The sequence below is a fragment of the Cercospora beticola genome, chromosome 9 (genome assembly GCF_033473495.1).
Source record: "Cercospora beticola chromosome 9, complete sequence".
Taxonomy (NCBI): domain Eukaryota; kingdom Fungi; phylum Ascomycota; class Dothideomycetes; order Mycosphaerellales; family Mycosphaerellaceae; genus Cercospora; species Cercospora beticola.
In genome coordinates this window covers 2255893-2273814 of record NC_088943.1, presented here as the reverse complement: position 1 = coordinate 2273814, position 17922 = coordinate 2255893, and the positions used below count along the sequence as shown (strand labels likewise).

Here is a 17922-nt window from a genome sequence, read left to right as displayed (position 1 = left end):
AGGGGTATAAACACAGCCCTCCGGATTGCTGTAATTGCGAGGCGCTGTCGGTCCAGGATTCCCTAGACGCGAAAGTCTGGCTGGCAGAAGCCGAGAGGTCAATTCCTAGCCGCCAGATCTTAAACGGCTGGTCTGTGTGAAACGTCTCGTCAAGCTTCGTACGAAACTTTGGCGCGTTTTGGGCAACGACGTCGCGCGACTGCCGTGCAGCAGTTGGTGACGGCGATGGCCACCAACAATGGCGATGACAGGTGGAGTCGTGCGTGTGCGTGGTGCAGCAGCAGCAAAAGGTTGTTGTGTGTTTGGTCGCCCCTCGCGGCAGCGCAATGATGCAATGGGGGGAGCGGGAGTGTCCAGCAGAAGATCGCGGGAGATCACTCTCGTCTCGGCGGGCTCCTTCGCTGCTGCGATTGGCGATAAGGGGGCTGACAATGGCAGATTGCGGTCCAGTGCTCGGTGCGGGGTGATTCGTGTATATCAATAGATCCAACGTGCACTCCTCTCGTGACTCTGCAGGCTCCGGCGCGAGATCAATTTCGCGCGCGCGCAAACAGCAACAGCGGCGTGGAGCGAAAATCGAACGGGGGCGCAGGGTATAAGACGAAGCGGCGGGAAAAACCGCTGCAGCCTGCACGCAGCGTGGTAGTTTGCAGTAGTGCCAGCAACTGCTTAGGCACGAAGGCTGCAACACACGGACAGTGGGTCTGACTGCGATGCTGATGAGTGCTGACCGGTGTAGACTGGATGCGCTGGGTGGTGGGAGTTTGTGAGCGAGCAAGAATGGCTTGTCCTGCTCGAAAAGCCTGGCTGGTTCCAATGCTGGGTCCGTTGGCCAAGTAACAACCTTTCTCCAAGACAAGTCAGCCAGTCGTGTCGCGGGCCGACACAGAATCACCGGATGCAAGAATATGCGCGACAGCGCAGGCAGGCAAGCGTGGTACGCAGGTGGCCGTCCAGTCTCTCACTGTACTGCTGTCCGTGGTGCAGGCGCCCTCCTCAGTCTTCGTAGTTCGGTATGTCGACGTGCGAAGGAGCCTGAAAGCATGGATGATTGCTGTAGTTGAGTCGGGCGGAGAAAAGTATCGCCCGGGCAAACACACGCAGGCAATTGCTGACCAGATGAGGCGCAAGTCGGTGGCAAGATGCTGAGTAGCAAGGTACAGTGGTTGGTATCGCAGGAAAGTACTGACTTGCTGGTACCGAAGAAGGTGTCGCGAAAGGGAAAGCTGCCCGGAGCGAGGAAAACGTGCAATCAATCGAGCGGGAATGCGGCGAGTTTTCCTTGCGATGCAATGACGGATCTGTGTCACCCAGCACCCCAAACACGACCAGCGCAGCGCAGCGAAGAAAATGCCAGCTGGCTAGGCAGAGAAAATACCCACCCTTGCAATTCGCGACCCAAGCTGCAGCAGAGATGGATGCAGTATGTATACCCAATCCGCCGCACGTGCTACTGGCAACCAGTGACCAGTCTCAACCGCCTCTCCATTTTTTGGGCGCCGACGACCAGAAAGATAACAAGCAACATCCCAGCAAGATTCCCCAGCCCGTTCTTTGACAGACCGCTGCTCCAGCCTCCAGATACCCAGAAAAGAACACCAGCCAGCCCTATGATACCACGTTCTCTCTCTCCACTCCATGTACCACATGAATAACGCCCCAAAGCCGAGACATTCCCGTTCCCGTTTCAAAGCAATTGTTTCTGCATTCATACAATAATCGCGCCACATGTCTCGGTGATACGAAACGCAGGCTGCGAAGCACGAAAAGCGTTGGCCAGGAAGCAAAAGCACCACTGGACTTCTTTTCCTTCATCATGCATCTGCCCGGCGGGTTCGGGCAGAAGCCAAGCCTAACCACTCTAGCTACAGTAGCTAATCCAGGACAGCCACGTATGGACGCCCAACACTAGGCTAGGGAACGACGTGCATGTACAACTTCGTCATTGGGCGACAAGAATCACTTGTTTCGGGTTGTTCATCAGTACAGTCATTCTGATGAGCCAGTCGTGAACTTGCATGCAGTAGAAGCGAGTGGCAAGTCGTGGAAGATTGGATTGGTGAAGGCAGATGAGATGGATGGAAGAGTTCGGGTTGGGCTGGCGCTGGCGCTTAAGCATCTCTACGCTTCTTCTTCGGCATTAATATGCATGGAGAATTCGATCCTCCAGGATTCGTTCAAGGCATTGTTCATTCATCTCTTTCGTGTTTGCGTCGTACTACTATCTGGGTATCATGTGGCGAAGAACGTGGTGGTTGTAATATACAAGAGCGGTGAAGGATGGAGCACGCAAGCCTGCAAGCCTCGTGTACCTCTTCGAACAAGGATGAGCACGCTCGCGTGCATGAATGACTGCAGGACCTCCGTGACTCCGTCCAACGCATCATCCGTGAGCAAGGTCGTAGATCGTATCATTCGTGGAGTCTCGTCCCAAGCAAATGGTCGTGCCTGTCGGTGTCCAAACTGTCGGATTCTCGACAGTCCAGGCCATCGCGTGGGAAAATCCTGTCGAGTCAGAGAGTACACCGCATGGGGCGAAAAATGGCTTTGACGGGGTTGTAATCATTCGCCGAGAACGAGGTCGACGTTTTCCAAATCCTCCATTTCCGTGTTGCCGACTACATCGTCCGGGTCGAGGCGATCTCCATCGAAGGAAAGATATGCGGGCTGGTCAGCTGAGACGCCCATCCGCTTCTTCGCGTAGTTGATGATCTTGGAGATCTTCGTAGTCTGAAGATCCACGTGTTAGCTGGTTCGGATATGCCTGGGCATCTAATCCGACTTACCGAAAACACCTCCACGTTGACAGGCCGCTGATCTTTTCCTCGCACAATCACTTTCACGCCCTTTCTCTTCTGCTGCTCTTCCTCAGCAGCTGGCTCAGTTTCGACCTCGGGCTCGTACTGAGCGCTCTCAGCCTTCGCTTGCCGTAGTTTCTCGGCTTTCTGCTTATCCAGCAGCTCCTGAGTTGTGGCCACAACATGAACTTGCGCAGCTCCATCGGCATCCCGTTGATCTGCGCGCGCGACATTCCCTTCTGAATCGACCTCGAGTCCGAGTCGCTTGCAGGTGGTGAAGTCATACATGCGTATTCCATTCCAAGTGAAGAAGACCTTGTCACTGAAATCCTGAGGAAATCCTTGCTTCCCACACCAAGCCCGCCGGACTGTGCCCAGATCCTGTGACATCTTTCGTTTGACCAGGAGCTCCACTGCGTCTGGTATGTCCGTTGTTATAAAGAGCGAGATGATGGGGTCGGGTGGAGGAGGCGTGGGTAGCCCTGACATATTGTCTCCCTCCGAGTTACCTGCACCCGGAGTCGCCGACCTGAGCTCTTCTTGCTGCTTCTTCAATCGGTGCTTCTCCCTAGCCTTTCTCTGTAGGGCTGCGATCTCTGGGTCTGAATCTTCTTCCTCTTCCTCCTCCACCACCGGTGCCGGCTTTGTAGTGCTCTTCACAATCTCCACTTCACTCTCTGTTTCTGGGTCTTGCTCTGTTCTCCCCAGCGTACTCCGACTTCTGCCTCCAGCAATGGCGTCCTTCGTACGTTTGGTTGTCGGCGATCGGCGAATAGGCAGCGAGTCCTCTGGCTCGTACACAATCTGTTCGTCCTCGGTATCGCTGTCGATCGTCACCGGCTTGATTCCAACAGACGCCAAAAGCTTTGCACTCTCTTCTGAATTGATGCGCCTCTTTTTGACAGGCTCATTCTTTGAATTACGCTCGAGGCTCTCCCGTTTGACTCCACTCTTACTGTCCGTCTTCGCAGCCTTGTTTTTGCGCCGCTGCGCTTTCTCCTCTTCTTTCTGCTTTGCTCGTTCCTTTTTTCGCTTCTCCTGCTCCAGTCTGTCGCGTTGAATTGCCATGAAGTTCTTGCTGTGACTGAACAAGTCCTGGTCATCGTCCTCATCGTCGCTGTCGGGTTTCGATTGCGTTTTCGCCCATGAGGGCGCTTTGAAGAACGACATCGTGGTAACGGCGGCTCCTGCTTGCAATCGTAGGATGTTGCGTCGGTAGCATTAGTGGTCAGTGGCGCGAGTGTCGCGAGAAGTCGATGCGATCAACAACAGTGAATTGAAGGTGGAGCACACTGAAAGCCTGTGCCACGCGATCGACGCGAAACCTTAATTGAGTCCGTGCTTCACACACGCGTGCTCACATGCTGGGATCTTCTCATCACTTGAACTTCCACTTCCACCTTCCATTTTATCAAGAGACCGGACGTTAATAGAGAGACATCGCTCTTCTTGAAATTCGCTTGCGTATGCTGTCGATGAAACGAGTAACGAATGCAGCACTTCACAACACAATGCCAGACAAAATTCTTCGGAGCAAGATCTGAACGGCCATTCCAACTCACAGCAAGCCAGCTAACATCGCAACAACCAAGCCGAATGCCACGAACCAGCTGCCAACTCCCTCCCTTCTAGAACCACTTTCACTTCCCAGCATCTCAAATTCACGACATTCGCCTTCAGGCTGGCCATTCTGAAACACATTCTGCACAGCAAAACTTTGAATCGCATACGGCAAAATCCTACAATCACCTCCAGCAGCACCACTCTGACAAGTCCACTCATAAATCGGCGGTTCCATCGCATCCTGTCCCGCTAAAGGCGGCAGCTTTGAACACTCCCTCCCGCCGTAGACATACAACCTTAAAGCCGCATACTTTCCCTCACCTTGCTCTCCGTTCCCGGTAGCATTAGTCATGTTGCTTCATGAGCATGCTGAGAACGTATCAGCTACCCGGATCGTGATATGGTCGCGGATCCACGACCCGGCGATGCTCTGTGGCTTGCACCTTCACTCAGCAACAATTTCTGGTCATCGATACTGTCATTGATAGCAGTCTCTGCTACCATTAGTCACCTATCACGCTCAATGATGAAAGTGAGGTGAATATCCGAGCCCAAATCCCTGGACAGCCCCGACACGAGCAATGGTACACATGGATCGGGTTATATACGTCTGTAATCGCACAGGAGCTTCCACTGAGTCGCGTTTGCCAAGCATGGCAGCAGTTGTTGTTGAATTGTATCAGTTGGTTCTTCAAGCTCAGTGCTGGAAGGAACTTGCCCGCTGGCTACCTGACCTGCTTGTTTGAGTGAGCTGCATGCTTTGTACAGCCGCGAGGAACAGGGCCAACGCACTCATATACGCATACTTTGGACAAACACTGCGCATGCAAAGATTGATACCCCACGAACACCCGAGACTAGAAGCCACATTCTACTTGCGTACAAGTCGCAGCCTGCTGAAGCTTACGGGTGGATTGGAGTCAAACATCCAGCTCGTCAATCGAATAATGGATCTATTGATGATCACATACTGGGTGCGGCCGAGAGATCTTGCTCGGTCAACCACATAGTCACCGCAGCAAAGAACGACTCGTGAAGCATTGATTGCTCATCATTCTCCCTGTATGTCACTTCGGCTTGGCAAGCGAGGAACCTGGTACTGATTGTAATCTTTACCGCCAAGATCCGGCATGCCTACGACGAGCACATGGCTTTCATCGCGTGATTGCTGAAGCCTCAGGACTGGGAAGAAGACACTTTCCATGCTGGCACAACTTGATCCGCTCCCTAAGCCCTGACTGATTGACAGAGTTCTGCACAGCACGCCTCCGTCGGTGAGTGGAACACTCTAAGACAGTGATAAAGAAATTGATGCATCCCAGTTCCAACGCACATACTGAGTTCAACTATGTTGATCATTGGACACCACCTTCGCTCATGCCATAGGTTCTTGCTCTAGCACGTCTACTTCCAAAACCTACCCTGCAAGAGGTCGCTGCACTTTGACCAGGGAGAACATTACCATATAGATGTCTTTGTCTATCCGCCCGTTCAGCCTGACATACCACAACGGCACATGCTTTACTGAGCAAAGGACCAGTGACATCCCTTCCTGGCTACCAGAGTGAACGAGCTTCGACGATATTGTCTTCGTGCATGTTGATTCGAGCCAGGTTGAGGTTTGACAAGAGCAAAAGTCGGCCTCTGTATGCCAGAATGACTTCACATCGGAGGACACATGTTTCATCCACGTAAGGACCCCATAAAAGTGGTCGTCGATGGGAAATCTCGACACCGCAACGCACAGATAGTATGAGTTTGATCATCTCGCTCGCCTATTGACTCTGCAAAGTTCTGTACGAATGTACAAGGCATTCACTTGGCAAAGAAAAGAGACGAACTTGTGTCCAAGTATCCTCATACACTGCTTAATGAAATGTGTTACCAAGAGGGCGGTTCATGCAAGGGGCGAAGTTAGCCTTGTTGCCCTTTTTGCTCCTGCTCCAACCATGCTGTAGATACGATGATCATTTGAGATAAAATGGCTCCTTCTACCATGCCTTCATGGCGTCTGAATACGACAATTGAGCCAACATGGGCCAAGACCATCATTTTGCTCATTATCGGCTATGTTGCGTACAAATACTTCCAGGCTTCAGCAAAATACAATGCGAGAGAAGGTCTGTGGTCTCAAGAAAATAGCTAATCTACCTCTCAGCCCGACCTGCTTTACAGCGAAGACCATGGCTGCAAACCAGCTACCTGGATCATGCCATACAAATGGCCGTTGGCACTGGATGTCCTCACGAAGGGTTGGCAAGCCAGAAAACAGAGAAAGCTCCTCGCCATGTTTGATCAATACTTCGACGCTCTGGGTCCGACTGTGCAAGTTTCCATTCTTGCAGGAAAGGGGTACGCAACAATGGATCCCGACAACATCGAAACCATACTGTCCACCCGCTTTGAAGACTTCCACTTGGGTCCACGCAATGCTGCCATGAAAGCCATGATCGGCGAAGGCATCTTTACGCAAGATGATCAGGCCTGGAAGCACTCCCGCGATTTGCTGCGCGGGAACTTCGCTCGAATGCGTTATCAAAATCTAGAGGGCTTCAGAGAGCATGTCGAAAACTTGGTCTTCACGCCTAAGCCGAGAGCTCCAGGTATAATCGATCTGCAACCACTCCTCTTTCGTCTGACCCTAAATACAACGATTGCCGTGGTGTTGGGTCAACCGATTGACAGCTTCAACCACGAAGTTGACGATGGGTTCTCGGAAGCGTTCGATAAAGCTTCATTGGTCACAGCTACCCGCGTGAAATTGGGAGACTTGTGGTTCTTGTATGCGCCGAGAGGGTTCTTCCAGGCGTGTAAGACGGTAAAAGACTATACTGAGCAATTCGTGCAAGCCGCGCTCAGGTCCGACACATCTCAGCAAGACAAAGACTCGGACACTTTGCTCAGCGTCATGAAAAGAGAGTACAGCAATATCGAGCTTGTCCGAGACCAGGTCACGAACGTCCTTATTGCCGGTCGTGATACTACAGCGACTACCATGTCGTACGCGTTGTGAGTAGCATGGGTTTCTTCCATCGACGCGGCTGACTTGTCCACAGTCGTCTTCTGATCAGGCACCCGGAAAAGCTGCAGAAACTTCGCGCAGAGGTTGAAGAATTCCTTGGTGACGAGTAGCATGGGTTTCTTCCATCGACGCGGCTGACTTGTCCACAGTCGTCTTCTGATCAGGCACCCGGAAAAGCTGCAGAAACTTCGCGCAGAGGTTGAAGAAATCCTTGGTGACGACACGACCAGCACGAGGGCCAGGACCCAACGCATGCCGTATTTTCACAACGTCATCCAAGAAAGTAAGTCGACACCTTCCTCCGCTCCTGTGTTCACCGAACTCACGACTCTCAGCCCTTCGACTCTATCCACCCGTCCCAATCAACACCCGATTCTGTCGACGAACTACGCACCTCCCGCGTGGAGGAGGTCCGGATGGCCAATCGCCCTTACTCGTACGCGAAAACATGCCAGTCGTATACTCGGTCTACCATATGCAGCGTCGAACAGACATATATGGCGAAGATGCATTGTGCTTTCGGCCCGAGCGATGGGAAGGGCCCGAGCTTGCAAATATCAAATGGGCGTATTTGCCTTTCAATGGAGGACCGAGGGTGTGTTTAGGAAGTAAGTTGTGGCCTCGATGCTTCTTCCATGCAGTGACTGATGTTTGTTGACAGAAGACTTCGGACTCATGTTGGCTTCTTATGTGATTGCGAGAGTTGTACAGGCCGTCCTGATGATTGAATTGCCGCCGGGAGAAGTAGTGGAGCCCATTGGAACGGAGAAGCAGCACCTCACACTCATCTTGTCGAATGCGGATGGCTGTAAGGTAAAGCTGGGTTAAGAGCCACAGCATGCCAATTTTGCCCTCGTACCAAGCTCTGTTGGAAGCATGTAATCAGCATTTTCGCCTCTGCATGGCGTGAGTCTTGTGCGAGATCTTAGACGATGGTGATACTGTGCATTTCTTCTTCCCCAATGTCGCAAAACGACTCCCACTGCCCTTCTCGAACATAGCCTTTGATCTGGAAAACCATAGGCTGCTCAACACAACGTCTGAACACCAAAATCATGTTTTCAGGGCTTTCAATTATACTCCGGTACTCCGGCGGTAGCCCGTAGCCACAGTCATCGCTCGTGAGCTGGTTTTGCTCGTCGGCGTACCCGCCTACTCGGCCACGATACAGAAGATCAATTTCCATCTTATGATCGTCACAAGTCACTGCGAGATTGCGGCCAGCTGCGCGACACTGTTGCTCAGATGATACAGCATCGGTACGACTGATGCCACTGGAGTAGAATTGAAGACTGTAGGCCCAACTAGGCACCCAGCTAGGCACCCAATCGGGCAGTCGAACGTCTTCCGGCCAAGGGTCGCATCGCTTTTGGGCCAATTTGAGAATGTTCCACGCTGCAGTGTATCCATTTAGCATGACGTAGTCTCGGGCGAAATGAGTACACACCGTTGGCCAATCCAGTCCATAGTCTATCACAAACGGTGGACAGTCCTCGCAAAGCTGGAGCAGTTTGGCGATGGCGTAAATGCGATCACGATCGTCTGCGCATTGATGGCCCGAGAACCTGATGAGTAGAGAGGCTGCGTCCTTGGAAAAGTCCGTAAGCTCGGTGAGTGCTGAGAGCGTGGTATAGCGAAGTCTGTTGACCCCGCCAGCAACAGCGCTGAATGTTGGCCAAGGAAGCTCCAACGCACCGCATTGCACTGTGGCATTTGTGGCGAAAGCCACCTCCTGCACACACCATCGGCGGGTAAAATAACGTCTCGACATGAATAAGTCGAGCAGCTCATTCTGATATTTGGGCCTCCACGACAACAACGGCGCCCTGTGATCTTGATTGATACCGAATGTGACCACAGAATCCAGCAAATGAGGCATGTTCTCATGGAAGTTGTGATTAATCACTTTCCAGGTCGTCGATGTAACCCTCAAAGCAGATTTTCGCCAAGTTCTACTCCATCTTGATTTCATGATCATCTCATATTTGCGACAGCATCGGAAGAAGGCTTGTCCATCACGGTATATAGAGTCCTCGCCGATCCAGACGACGACTCGGCTTGCGCGTGTGAAGATCTCCGCCATCTGTACCACCTGAGCTGAACGCTCGGAGAGATCGTCTTGATTGATACATATAGCATCGATCCAAAGGACTCGAACCTCGTCGGGCTGCCGTAATCGTCTGAGTGCGAGTCCCAAATTGGCAGTTGTAGAAATAGTGAGTCCATGCAAGCCTATCTTGCCGGGCTCAGAAGGCTGTGTCAAGAAGGCGCGGTCATGCTTTGCCTTATGCCTAGCCGTTGAGTCCTCGACAGTCTCGCCGAATGTCGTGCCCCAAGTATAAGAAAGAGCTTCGTATTGGACTTCGCCTGCAAGTTGGACGACCTCGAGAGTACCAACAAGAGCGGCCGTTAATGAGCGAGCTGGCTGCAGCCGCAGAACGCGAATGTGGCCTGGGGGCAACGAGGCGTAGAGCGAGGAATTCGGAGTCTTTGTGTGAGTACATGAAGACGAGTCATCTATACTTCCGCTTGGCCGGTTGTCTTCTCTGTCTGTGCTTTGTTCAAGGCAGTCGTTCGGCAGCGCATACTGTATCGTGGAGTGCTGATTCTGTGGGTTTCCCATTTGGAATATGACGAGGGACGCTGAAATGCTAGTCCAAAGAGGGGAAAGGACAGACTTACCTTTGATTTCAGCTGGACAGACGTAGCTGATGTTGTGTAACGCGGCAAAGCTTCGGCCTCTATATCAACACCTTGGCGCTTTCGGCAGTGCATACGACGTGGGTTTGAGGTGTATCATCACACATTCGTCCTCTGTAGTATCTCGCATGTGACATCAAGACCGTCAACGAGCACCTGAGATTCTGTTTCAGCTTACTGCCGTGATTCGTCTGTGTCGGCAGCATACGGAGCCGGATAGTGCTCTAGACGATGATCGTACGCTGCAGGTAATTCGTGTGGCTGTGCTCAAAATCAGAAGTTTGTAAGAGGTTATTCGATCATTGTCGCCCGTGTCTTCGTAGGCGCAATGTCAGAGGCCTCTTCGCTCGCGCTCAATCTAGGACGGGTTGTAAGGTGCGGTCAGCATTTCGGAAGCTGAGGCACTTGTAGTCCGTCCGCAATTGCACTTCCCTAGTCGGCATGCTCGCCGCTTCCATTCGGCAACTCAGACCAGAAAGAAATCAAGGCGTATGGTGATCACGGGTTGAAGTCGCCATTGCCATTTCATGTGGCCTAACTCATTGGTTTGCTCATATTTCTAGCTCTTGATTCGCGCGGCTCCGATGATTCCGGAGCTTCGCAAATATGCCATTCATCTCATGCTGCCATTTCCGTAGAACGCCAATGCCTCCTTCAATTCCCGCTCATGCTCGAAACATCTACGAAGACTTGGCGACACGCTTGCCACGGGCGTTCTTCTTTGGCGTCTCGGAGATGGAGAGCCCTGTGCCAAGTCGTCAGTTCACACGCTCGTCGTGAAGTATGAGCATCTTTGCACTCACCCGGAGGAAGCGACTGCTTCAGCTTCTCGGCCTTGTCGTTGTCCTTGAGCACGAGAGTGTAGAGGTGTCTCTGGCAGCGGACCTTGAACTTGGTCTGGTTGATACCGGCGCTGCGGTTCTTCTTTATCCGCGCAGCTGTTCCATACATCGTCAGCATATCATCCCATCATGTCATATTTTGCCCTCGATCCCGCTCTCCCCACATCCTCCAAACATCTCGGTGTAGGACCTCACATACAGGAAGCATCCTTGCGACGGCAGATCTCGATGAAGCTCTTGATGTCGGTGACTTCGCGAGGCATGGTTGCGGCGGTGTGAATGGCGACGTGAGGGTGAATTGGTGATGTCTTGACGTTGCTGTCCTCTCAAACCCTCCACACTCGTCGCATTGGTTCCAAAATCGAAGAGTGCGGGCCGGAAGCTGTCGGCGTTTCCTCGGCTTGAAATCTTGGCATTGTCGCGACCCGTCCTTGCTTCACTTCACCTCGCATCAACATTCACATGCACAGCGGGATTCCCCTCGTCCGGTCTCTACCTCGCACAACACACACCCAGACACTTTCACCATCACAGCAGAATCATCCACAGCAAAGGCGTGCAACAGCAGAACCACGCTCATCATGTCTGGACTCTCCCAAACAGACCTCACAAAGGTCGCAACCGAGACAGCAGAAACCTTCATCGACAACTACTACACGACTCTGTCCACCACCTCATCCCGCAACAACATCGCCAGCTACTACATTCCACCCATAGCAGGCTCCACTCCTTCCCGCAACCTTCCCATCATCAACTACAACGGCGATGTCACCAATGACCCTCAAGCCTTCCAAGCCAAGTACTCTGAAATGCCATGGGCGTATTACGACGTGCAGAGTCTCAACAGCCAAATCATCAACCCTGCACTCGATCCTGAAATCGCAAAGTCGGGCAGGAAGAGAGAGATGGAGAAGAACGTGAGCATTGGTGTGCAGGTCAGCGGGTATGTGAGGTTGAATGAGAGGAAGGATGGAGAGATGAGAGGCTTCAGTGAGGAGTTTGTGCTTGTGCCGAATAAGGAGAAGGGAAGAGACTGGTTGATTCAGATGCAAAACTTTCGGTTTGTGGTCTGAAAGTGCGGTTCGAGGAGTGAGGGATGAATGACTCGATGTAATGTGACCACGAGAGCATGAATCATGGGAATGTACTCGAGGCCTGCTGTTACTGCACGTGGCTGCGAGGTCGGATGACTCTATGGGAATGTACTTGGGGAAAGATGCTTTTGCTGAATAGGACGCGAGGCCTTCTTTGACACGAGTTAAGCTGGTGATGGTAATTTCGAGACCGTGGACGATAGCTGGACGAACGAGATCATGACGATAGCTACGACCGAACTGGATACCACTGAACTGGATACCACTGCCATGACTTTAGGAGCGGCTTGAAGTGAGTTCGTGTGGAAGACACCACTCACCAGATCGCCCGACTCCATGGACCCTCTTGTCGCGATGCGTTCTGTCGCCAGTGTTCTGGCTCAGACGCGTGGCGTAGGGCTACGCTCGGCTCTCACGATGTTGAGGCATCACTGTAGTCAAGCGTGCAAGTAAGAATTGTGCCTCACATGAATGGGACGTGCTCGTGCAGCGCCCCGTTGGAATCGAACTAAATCGCGAACCTCAAGATGCAAAGAACCGCCGACTGAACGCGCCTGTGAACATGGACCTGGACGAAGAACAATGCGCTTTACCAGCACGACACCCGCACCTCACTGCCGTCCCGCATCGGCGCCCGGAAAATCCTCTCGCCGCCCGCAGCAGCACACACGCCGCTGCCCCGCCACGCCCTCGCCACAACTGAAGCGCGCCGATTCCGCTGAACCCTCATATAATAAGAATTTACCCCTCTCCACCAATCAGCGAGAATGTGGAGTAGTCCGTCGCTGGGCCTCAAAAATGCAATGACGGGCGAACGTCGGTTGGGACGCCAACGCGATCAGTACCTAGTTGGAGATCGAGTCTACGGACTCGATCGACAGCCATACAGCAGAGGTCTAAGGAATGGGCAAGAATATTGGTAATCGGACGTTGGTTCTGATCTTCGTCTTTTGCACTTTCTCAGTGCATTGGCGGTGACCTTTTTTTTTGCCCAAGGCAAAGTGCGCCGACTCCGCTGAACCCTTATATTCATTATGAATTTACCCCTCTCCACCAATCATCGAAAACGTGGATGCAGTCCGTCGGTGAACCTCAAAACTTGCAACGACGGGTAAAAGCGACTTTACCGACCACCGAGTCGGTACGGTGACGGTTAATAGCCCAACTGAATATTCGTCTTAGACGTGACAGTTACAGAAACAGCAAGAGGTCTCAGGAATGGGTTAGAACTTGGTTATCGGACGGTGGTTTCGGTCTTCGTCTTTTGCACTTTCAGTGCATTGGCGGCGACATTTTTTTTTTGCCCAAGGCAAAGCGCGGCGATTCCGCTGAGGAGTTGTATTGAGTCGGTATTATTATCTCTACCAATCATCCGAAACGTGGAGAGTAGTCCGTGGATGAACCTGGTACCTTGCAGTCGATGGCTGAGGGGTAAGGCGGGACGCCGCCTTGCTCAGCTCAGCCGGACTGCTCGCAGCGCCGGGTCCTTGTGGGATGGCTTTGATATGGCTGTGGGTGAAGATCTCTCTGATCTTCATCTTCTTTTTGCATTTCCTCCTTTCGCACTGGCGCTGACACTTTTTTGCTCCTGTCATTTGCCAAAGCTGGATCTTGAAGCGGCATTGCTCAACGCCGTCAGTCAGGATTTCCATTTCATCGGGGGTGCTGGCAGCGATTTGCGCACGTGAAGCGTGTGCTTCGCCAAAAATGCACTCTGGCTTCGTCGGAGAAACAGCGCAAGCTCGCTCTCCTCGCCGCTGCCAGGCCGACGACCGTTCTTTCCTCCAGCGACGATCGTTCTCCGTCACCTACCCGTTCGCCAACTGCAGACGGCGTTGAGCAACGACAACCACGCCAAAAACGAGTGCGCATCTGTTCACGGCTGGCGGCAAAGTCTTCGTGCAAGCATTCTGCGAGCAAGCTGTCGACAGAACCGCAGTTCTGTTGTCGCACCGCGCGAGACTGGAAGACGCAATGGATCCCAGAGCCTGGTTAGTCTGAGCCTTGGAGTTGTGGGCGCGGCGTCAGAAGTTGTGCAAGGCCATTCAGATGCGCAAAGTCAGCTTCTCGTGCCCGGCTTCTCAGGCCTGCCCAAGGGAAGCGCGCTAATTCCGCTGAGCATCCATAAAGGTTCGGCATTATTTGTTTCCATGAATCACCCTGAACGTGGCGTAAACCTAGGGTGAACCTCTCCGGCCAGTGTTTCGGACGCGACGTGTTGGCTTAGTGGTCCTGAATCGACGGATTCGGTCGACCAGCAGAGAGTGTCTTTCAGGTATGGTATGAGACATGGAATATTACTTTTTTTTGCATTTCCGCTGACCATTTGACTTTCTTTGCTGAAGCCGACGACGTCGATGCGCGTGTTTGTGCAGGCGGCGGAGGCGGTGTGTTGTTGATGTTTTGCTTTTGGTGTTTCTCACTTTTGCTGGTGTGGTGATGATAATATGTGAGGGCGCGCCAAGGCTGGAGATACGTTTTGCTTTTTGTCGCGGCAGCTGCGACTTCGAGGCGGCAGAGCAGCGCAGGCAGGTGCTTTGGAGGCCAACTCGCGACGGCGCATCTCTGCATCCTCTTGCAGCGTGTCACGAATGTTAGTGCACCGTTCAGGACATTAAACTCGTGCAACCCCTGAACTTGACGGATGTGCATCGCATGGGGCTCAACTATGCTCGCACAAGACCATTGGCGAGCGATGAGAAAGTTCTACCATGACTGGCGACTTCTCGAACGGCTCAAAAGACTCCACGGCCAGCAGCCTCACGACCTGAAGTGTCTGCATCGGGTGTCACATGCAGAGAAACATCGGAAGCGAGACTGAGACCGGTAGCTCCTTTCACTAGCACGTTCAAGCCACGAGCGGTCTCCAATTTGATACCTCGCACCTCTCGCGTTGTAGTGCAGGCGCGGAAGACGCAGTGGTGTGCTCTCTACTTGAGCTGCTGGCTTCTGCTTTCAATTCTGCGAGGAGGCTGTTACAGGGGACAACTTTGTTGGCAAGCGTCGAGCATGAATCTAACCACATTGCTCGGAAACCAACATTGCCCAAGAGAACAAGCGCCGGGGCTGAAGACACGGGCAGGAGCGGACAGCTGCATCTCTCTGAGACCAAGCATGAGCGAGGACTGACGTGACTCCGAACCCTTTGGCGTAGGCCTGGCTGTGATATTTGAGTGCGTGGTGAAAGTGCAAGCAGAATCTTCTCGAGCACTCGAACTACAGACCTCGTACGAGCCGTAATCTCCTTCAATCTGGATGACGGTGACGTTGTTCGTGTGGAAGTTCCTTGGCATTGTCAGATACCCCTTGACGGAGAGCACGCCCGACCCTGGATTCGAACACTTTCAGATCACGCACCCAATGCACCTGAGCAGAGGCAAAATCTTCACCTCGGCACTGGTCCGATCACAGTCGGTGTCGCGCGCAACATTGACATTGTAGTGCCTGAAGAGCTGTTGAAGCTGAGATCCAAGCCTCGAGGACACTCTCATCAGTACGCTTCGACCTGTTCGAGTCACGGAGGCTTCCAACGTGCACTTTTCCGCGGCGCTAGCCGCCATCGCATCGGCAGCACGAACCTCTCGCGTCTCTGCATCCACCCAGCCTCCAAGTCGACCGCCACCGGAGCACCATGAAGGCCGAACGCGCTGGGACTGACCAGCAGCTGGAGCTCACGGTTTGGGCTGACGAGGACAAATTGCCGGAGTACATCCTCCCTGGCGCCGGAAGGCACCCGAATATTGTCGAGCGCTTCATCCCAGTCGAAGCAGGCCAGCAGATAACAATCAGAGGGAAGTTCGAAGGCACCACATTGGAAGCCTCCTTTGATCTCGTGATTGATGGCTCATTTCTGGTTGATTTGAGGATCGGAGACAAGCGCGCCCGACATTACGCAATACGGACCTTGAACTTCGAGCGAGTCTATGACTGTCCGAGTTTCAAGGAGGGCTGGACTTCGAAGCTTCAGCCCCCTCTAGACGTTTACGAAGCAAACCTGTTCACAGAGCGTATCGACGAGAAGAAAGTTGTCTTGGCGAAGATCGAGGATGAGGACAGAATGATAGAGCGGCCAGGTGTAGGCAGTATTCAGGTGGTGGCGAACCTCAAAGATACTGAGCTTGACCAGCGCATGGATGATGCAGAATGGGACATGGAGGGAGAGGGTTGGATCTATCGATCCCAGAAGTCCGTTCGGCGAAGCGGCATCAAACCTGACTATGCCATGGAGGTTCGGCACATCAGTTCCCACAAAGTTCCACAGAAGCGCAGCAAGACACACCGAAATCACTGGAATGTCCACCCTCGATTTGGATCGAAGCCATGGGGCCGCTTTATCTTCTATTACAGGAGCCAAGAAGCCATCAACAAAGCCGGCTGCATCTTGCGTGAGGATACAGCACAGCAACTGGACGACTTCACAGAGACGCACGATCTGTCTCTCGCTGCGGCTGGTGCATATAAACCTGACGATGAAGACATGACTGGCCTGAGTCCACCTGGTTTTGCGGCACCCCGCTCAGAGCGTTCTCTGCCTCACGCGCGCAGGTTCAAGCGACTGGGAGGCAATCTCGGCTTGCAGGAGAGTCCAAACGCCACTGAGAACAATGCAGACGGGTCTCTCTTCGTTGATTCTGACACCAACCTCGCCAATGACTTGGGCAGCGAATGGACTGGCGGCATGATTTTCAGCAGAGACACTGGGAAAGGAAAGCGCACTTCACCACCTGCAATTGCCACGACCCGAGGCACGGAAGTTATAGGTGACCACGGAAACGACTCTGCAAGACACGAGGCGCGCAACAAGACTTCAGCCGCTCAACGTCGCCGTAGAAGTAGGTTTCTGGACAGGCTCACTTCAGATGAGGACCCGCTTTCACATGCACATTCTACCAGAGACCCGTTCACCCCAGAAACCGACACACTTGGCAAACATCCAGCCGCCGCTTTGTCCTCACCACCTTCCACAAACATGGCGAAGCATGACTACCAGCGCCAACTCGTCAAAGTTCCAGAGCTTCCAGAAATCATTGAACTAGTCGGACCCGAAGGCATTTCTCAGCTAGAACTGAACGCGTACTTCAACAACATCGCCAAAGTAGAAGCTTGGTCGCAATCGCTTTACGCCAAACTGCGCACCGACTTCAACGAACGCGTCAAAGAAGTCGCCGACATTTCAAAGCTCAAAGTCACGCTCAAGGAACAACACCTTTCCTCGCTCAAGGCCGCCGACACTCCTCAGCCCGACTCAGCCGCAGCCGCCAACATGGTCAATCCATTCACCGATCGCGACGCGCGCACGCCCAAAGCTCCCTCCGTATCCGCTGATCGTACGAACGCGCTCAAGCGCGCCGCGTCCAAATCGTCTACTCCTGACGCTGGCGCCACCACCAAGAAAGTCAAGATCGAGAAGGCCGAGAAAGCCGAGAAGGCCGAGAGCAGTCATGCCGCCGACATGGAAGCGCGCCGTCGCAATCTCGAAGCGATCCGAGAGAAGACTGCGGCTTTGCTAGAGCAGGCAGCAAAAGTCAAGGCTGAGAAGGCAGAGAAGAAGGCGAGAAAGGAGCGTGAGAAGGCTGAGCGAAGGGAGAGGGAGAGACAAGAGCTTGAGCGTGCTGAGAAGGAGAGAGAGGAAGCGGAGTTGCTGGCCCAGGAGGAAGAGGTCTTGAAGTTGCAGCAGCAGGCCGCGGAGGCTTTCGCGCAGGCTGAGCTGGAGGGTAGTGACTCTGACTCTGATGACGAGAGTACGCTTGGTGATGCTTCTGGCTTGCAGGACGAACGTCAAGGCAAGGCTGGAGGGGAGAGTGACGAGGATTGAGGGGTTGCGACGAGAACCGGGCGGAGATTTGTTGTTGTCGAGAGCGGAGCGATGCGATACTGTACAATACTGCCGAAGATGCGGATTG

General features: G+C 53.2%; 6 protein-coding genes across 6 annotated transcripts; 3 read left to right on the top strand and 3 right to left on the bottom strand.

Moving 5' to 3' along the window:
• Nucleotides 1–2562: 2562 nt before the first annotated feature.
• RHO25_013075 (uncharacterized protein) lies at nucleotides 2563–3968 on the bottom strand (the record flags this gene model as incomplete). The annotated part of the gene is made up of 2 exons (XM_023604344.2): nucleotides 2563–2730; nucleotides 2787–3968. The coding sequence occupies 2 exons, from the start codon at nucleotides 3966–3968 to the stop codon at nucleotides 2563–2565; spliced, it is 1350 nt and encodes a 449-aa protein (XP_023450093.1).
• Nucleotides 3969–6570: 2602 nt separating this feature from the next.
• Nucleotides 6571–8211, top strand: RHO25_013074 (uncharacterized protein; the record flags this gene model as incomplete). The annotated part of the gene is made up of 5 exons (XM_065603639.1): nucleotides 6571–7370; nucleotides 7418–7489; nucleotides 7533–7666; nucleotides 7719–7991; nucleotides 8045–8211. The coding sequence occupies 5 exons, from the start codon at nucleotides 6571–6573 to the stop codon at nucleotides 8209–8211; spliced, it is 1446 nt and encodes a 481-aa protein (XP_065459711.1).
• A 97-nt stretch (nucleotides 8212–8308) lies between these two features.
• On the bottom strand, nucleotides 8309–10006 carry RHO25_013073 (uncharacterized protein; the record flags this gene model as incomplete). Its single annotated transcript, XM_023604342.1, has 1 exon — nucleotides 8309–10006. One exon carries the CDS (start codon nucleotides 10004–10006, stop codon nucleotides 8309–8311), a length of 1698 nt encoding a protein of 565 aa, XP_023450467.1.
• A 757-nt stretch (nucleotides 10007–10763) lies between these two features.
• RPL38 (60S ribosomal protein eL38) lies at nucleotides 10764–11188 on the bottom strand (the record flags this gene model as incomplete). Its single annotated transcript, XM_023604341.2, has 3 exons — nucleotides 10764–10828; nucleotides 10887–11021; nucleotides 11125–11188. The coding sequence occupies 3 exons, from the start codon at nucleotides 11186–11188 to the stop codon at nucleotides 10764–10766; spliced, it is 264 nt and encodes an 87-aa protein (XP_023450512.1).
• Nucleotides 11189–11506: 318 nt separating this feature from the next.
• On the top strand, nucleotides 11507–11998 carry RHO25_013071 (uncharacterized protein; the record flags this gene model as incomplete). The annotated part of the gene is made up of 1 exon (XM_023604340.2): nucleotides 11507–11998. One exon carries the CDS (start codon nucleotides 11507–11509, stop codon nucleotides 11996–11998), a length of 492 nt encoding a protein of 163 aa, XP_023450513.1.
• Nucleotides 11999–15650: 3652 nt separating this feature from the next.
• Nucleotides 15651–17834, top strand: RHO25_013070 (uncharacterized protein; the record flags this gene model as incomplete). The annotated part of the gene is made up of 1 exon (XM_023604339.2): nucleotides 15651–17834. One exon carries the CDS (start codon nucleotides 15651–15653, stop codon nucleotides 17832–17834), a length of 2184 nt encoding a protein of 727 aa, XP_023450468.1.
• Nucleotides 17835–17922: the final 88 nt, after the last annotated feature.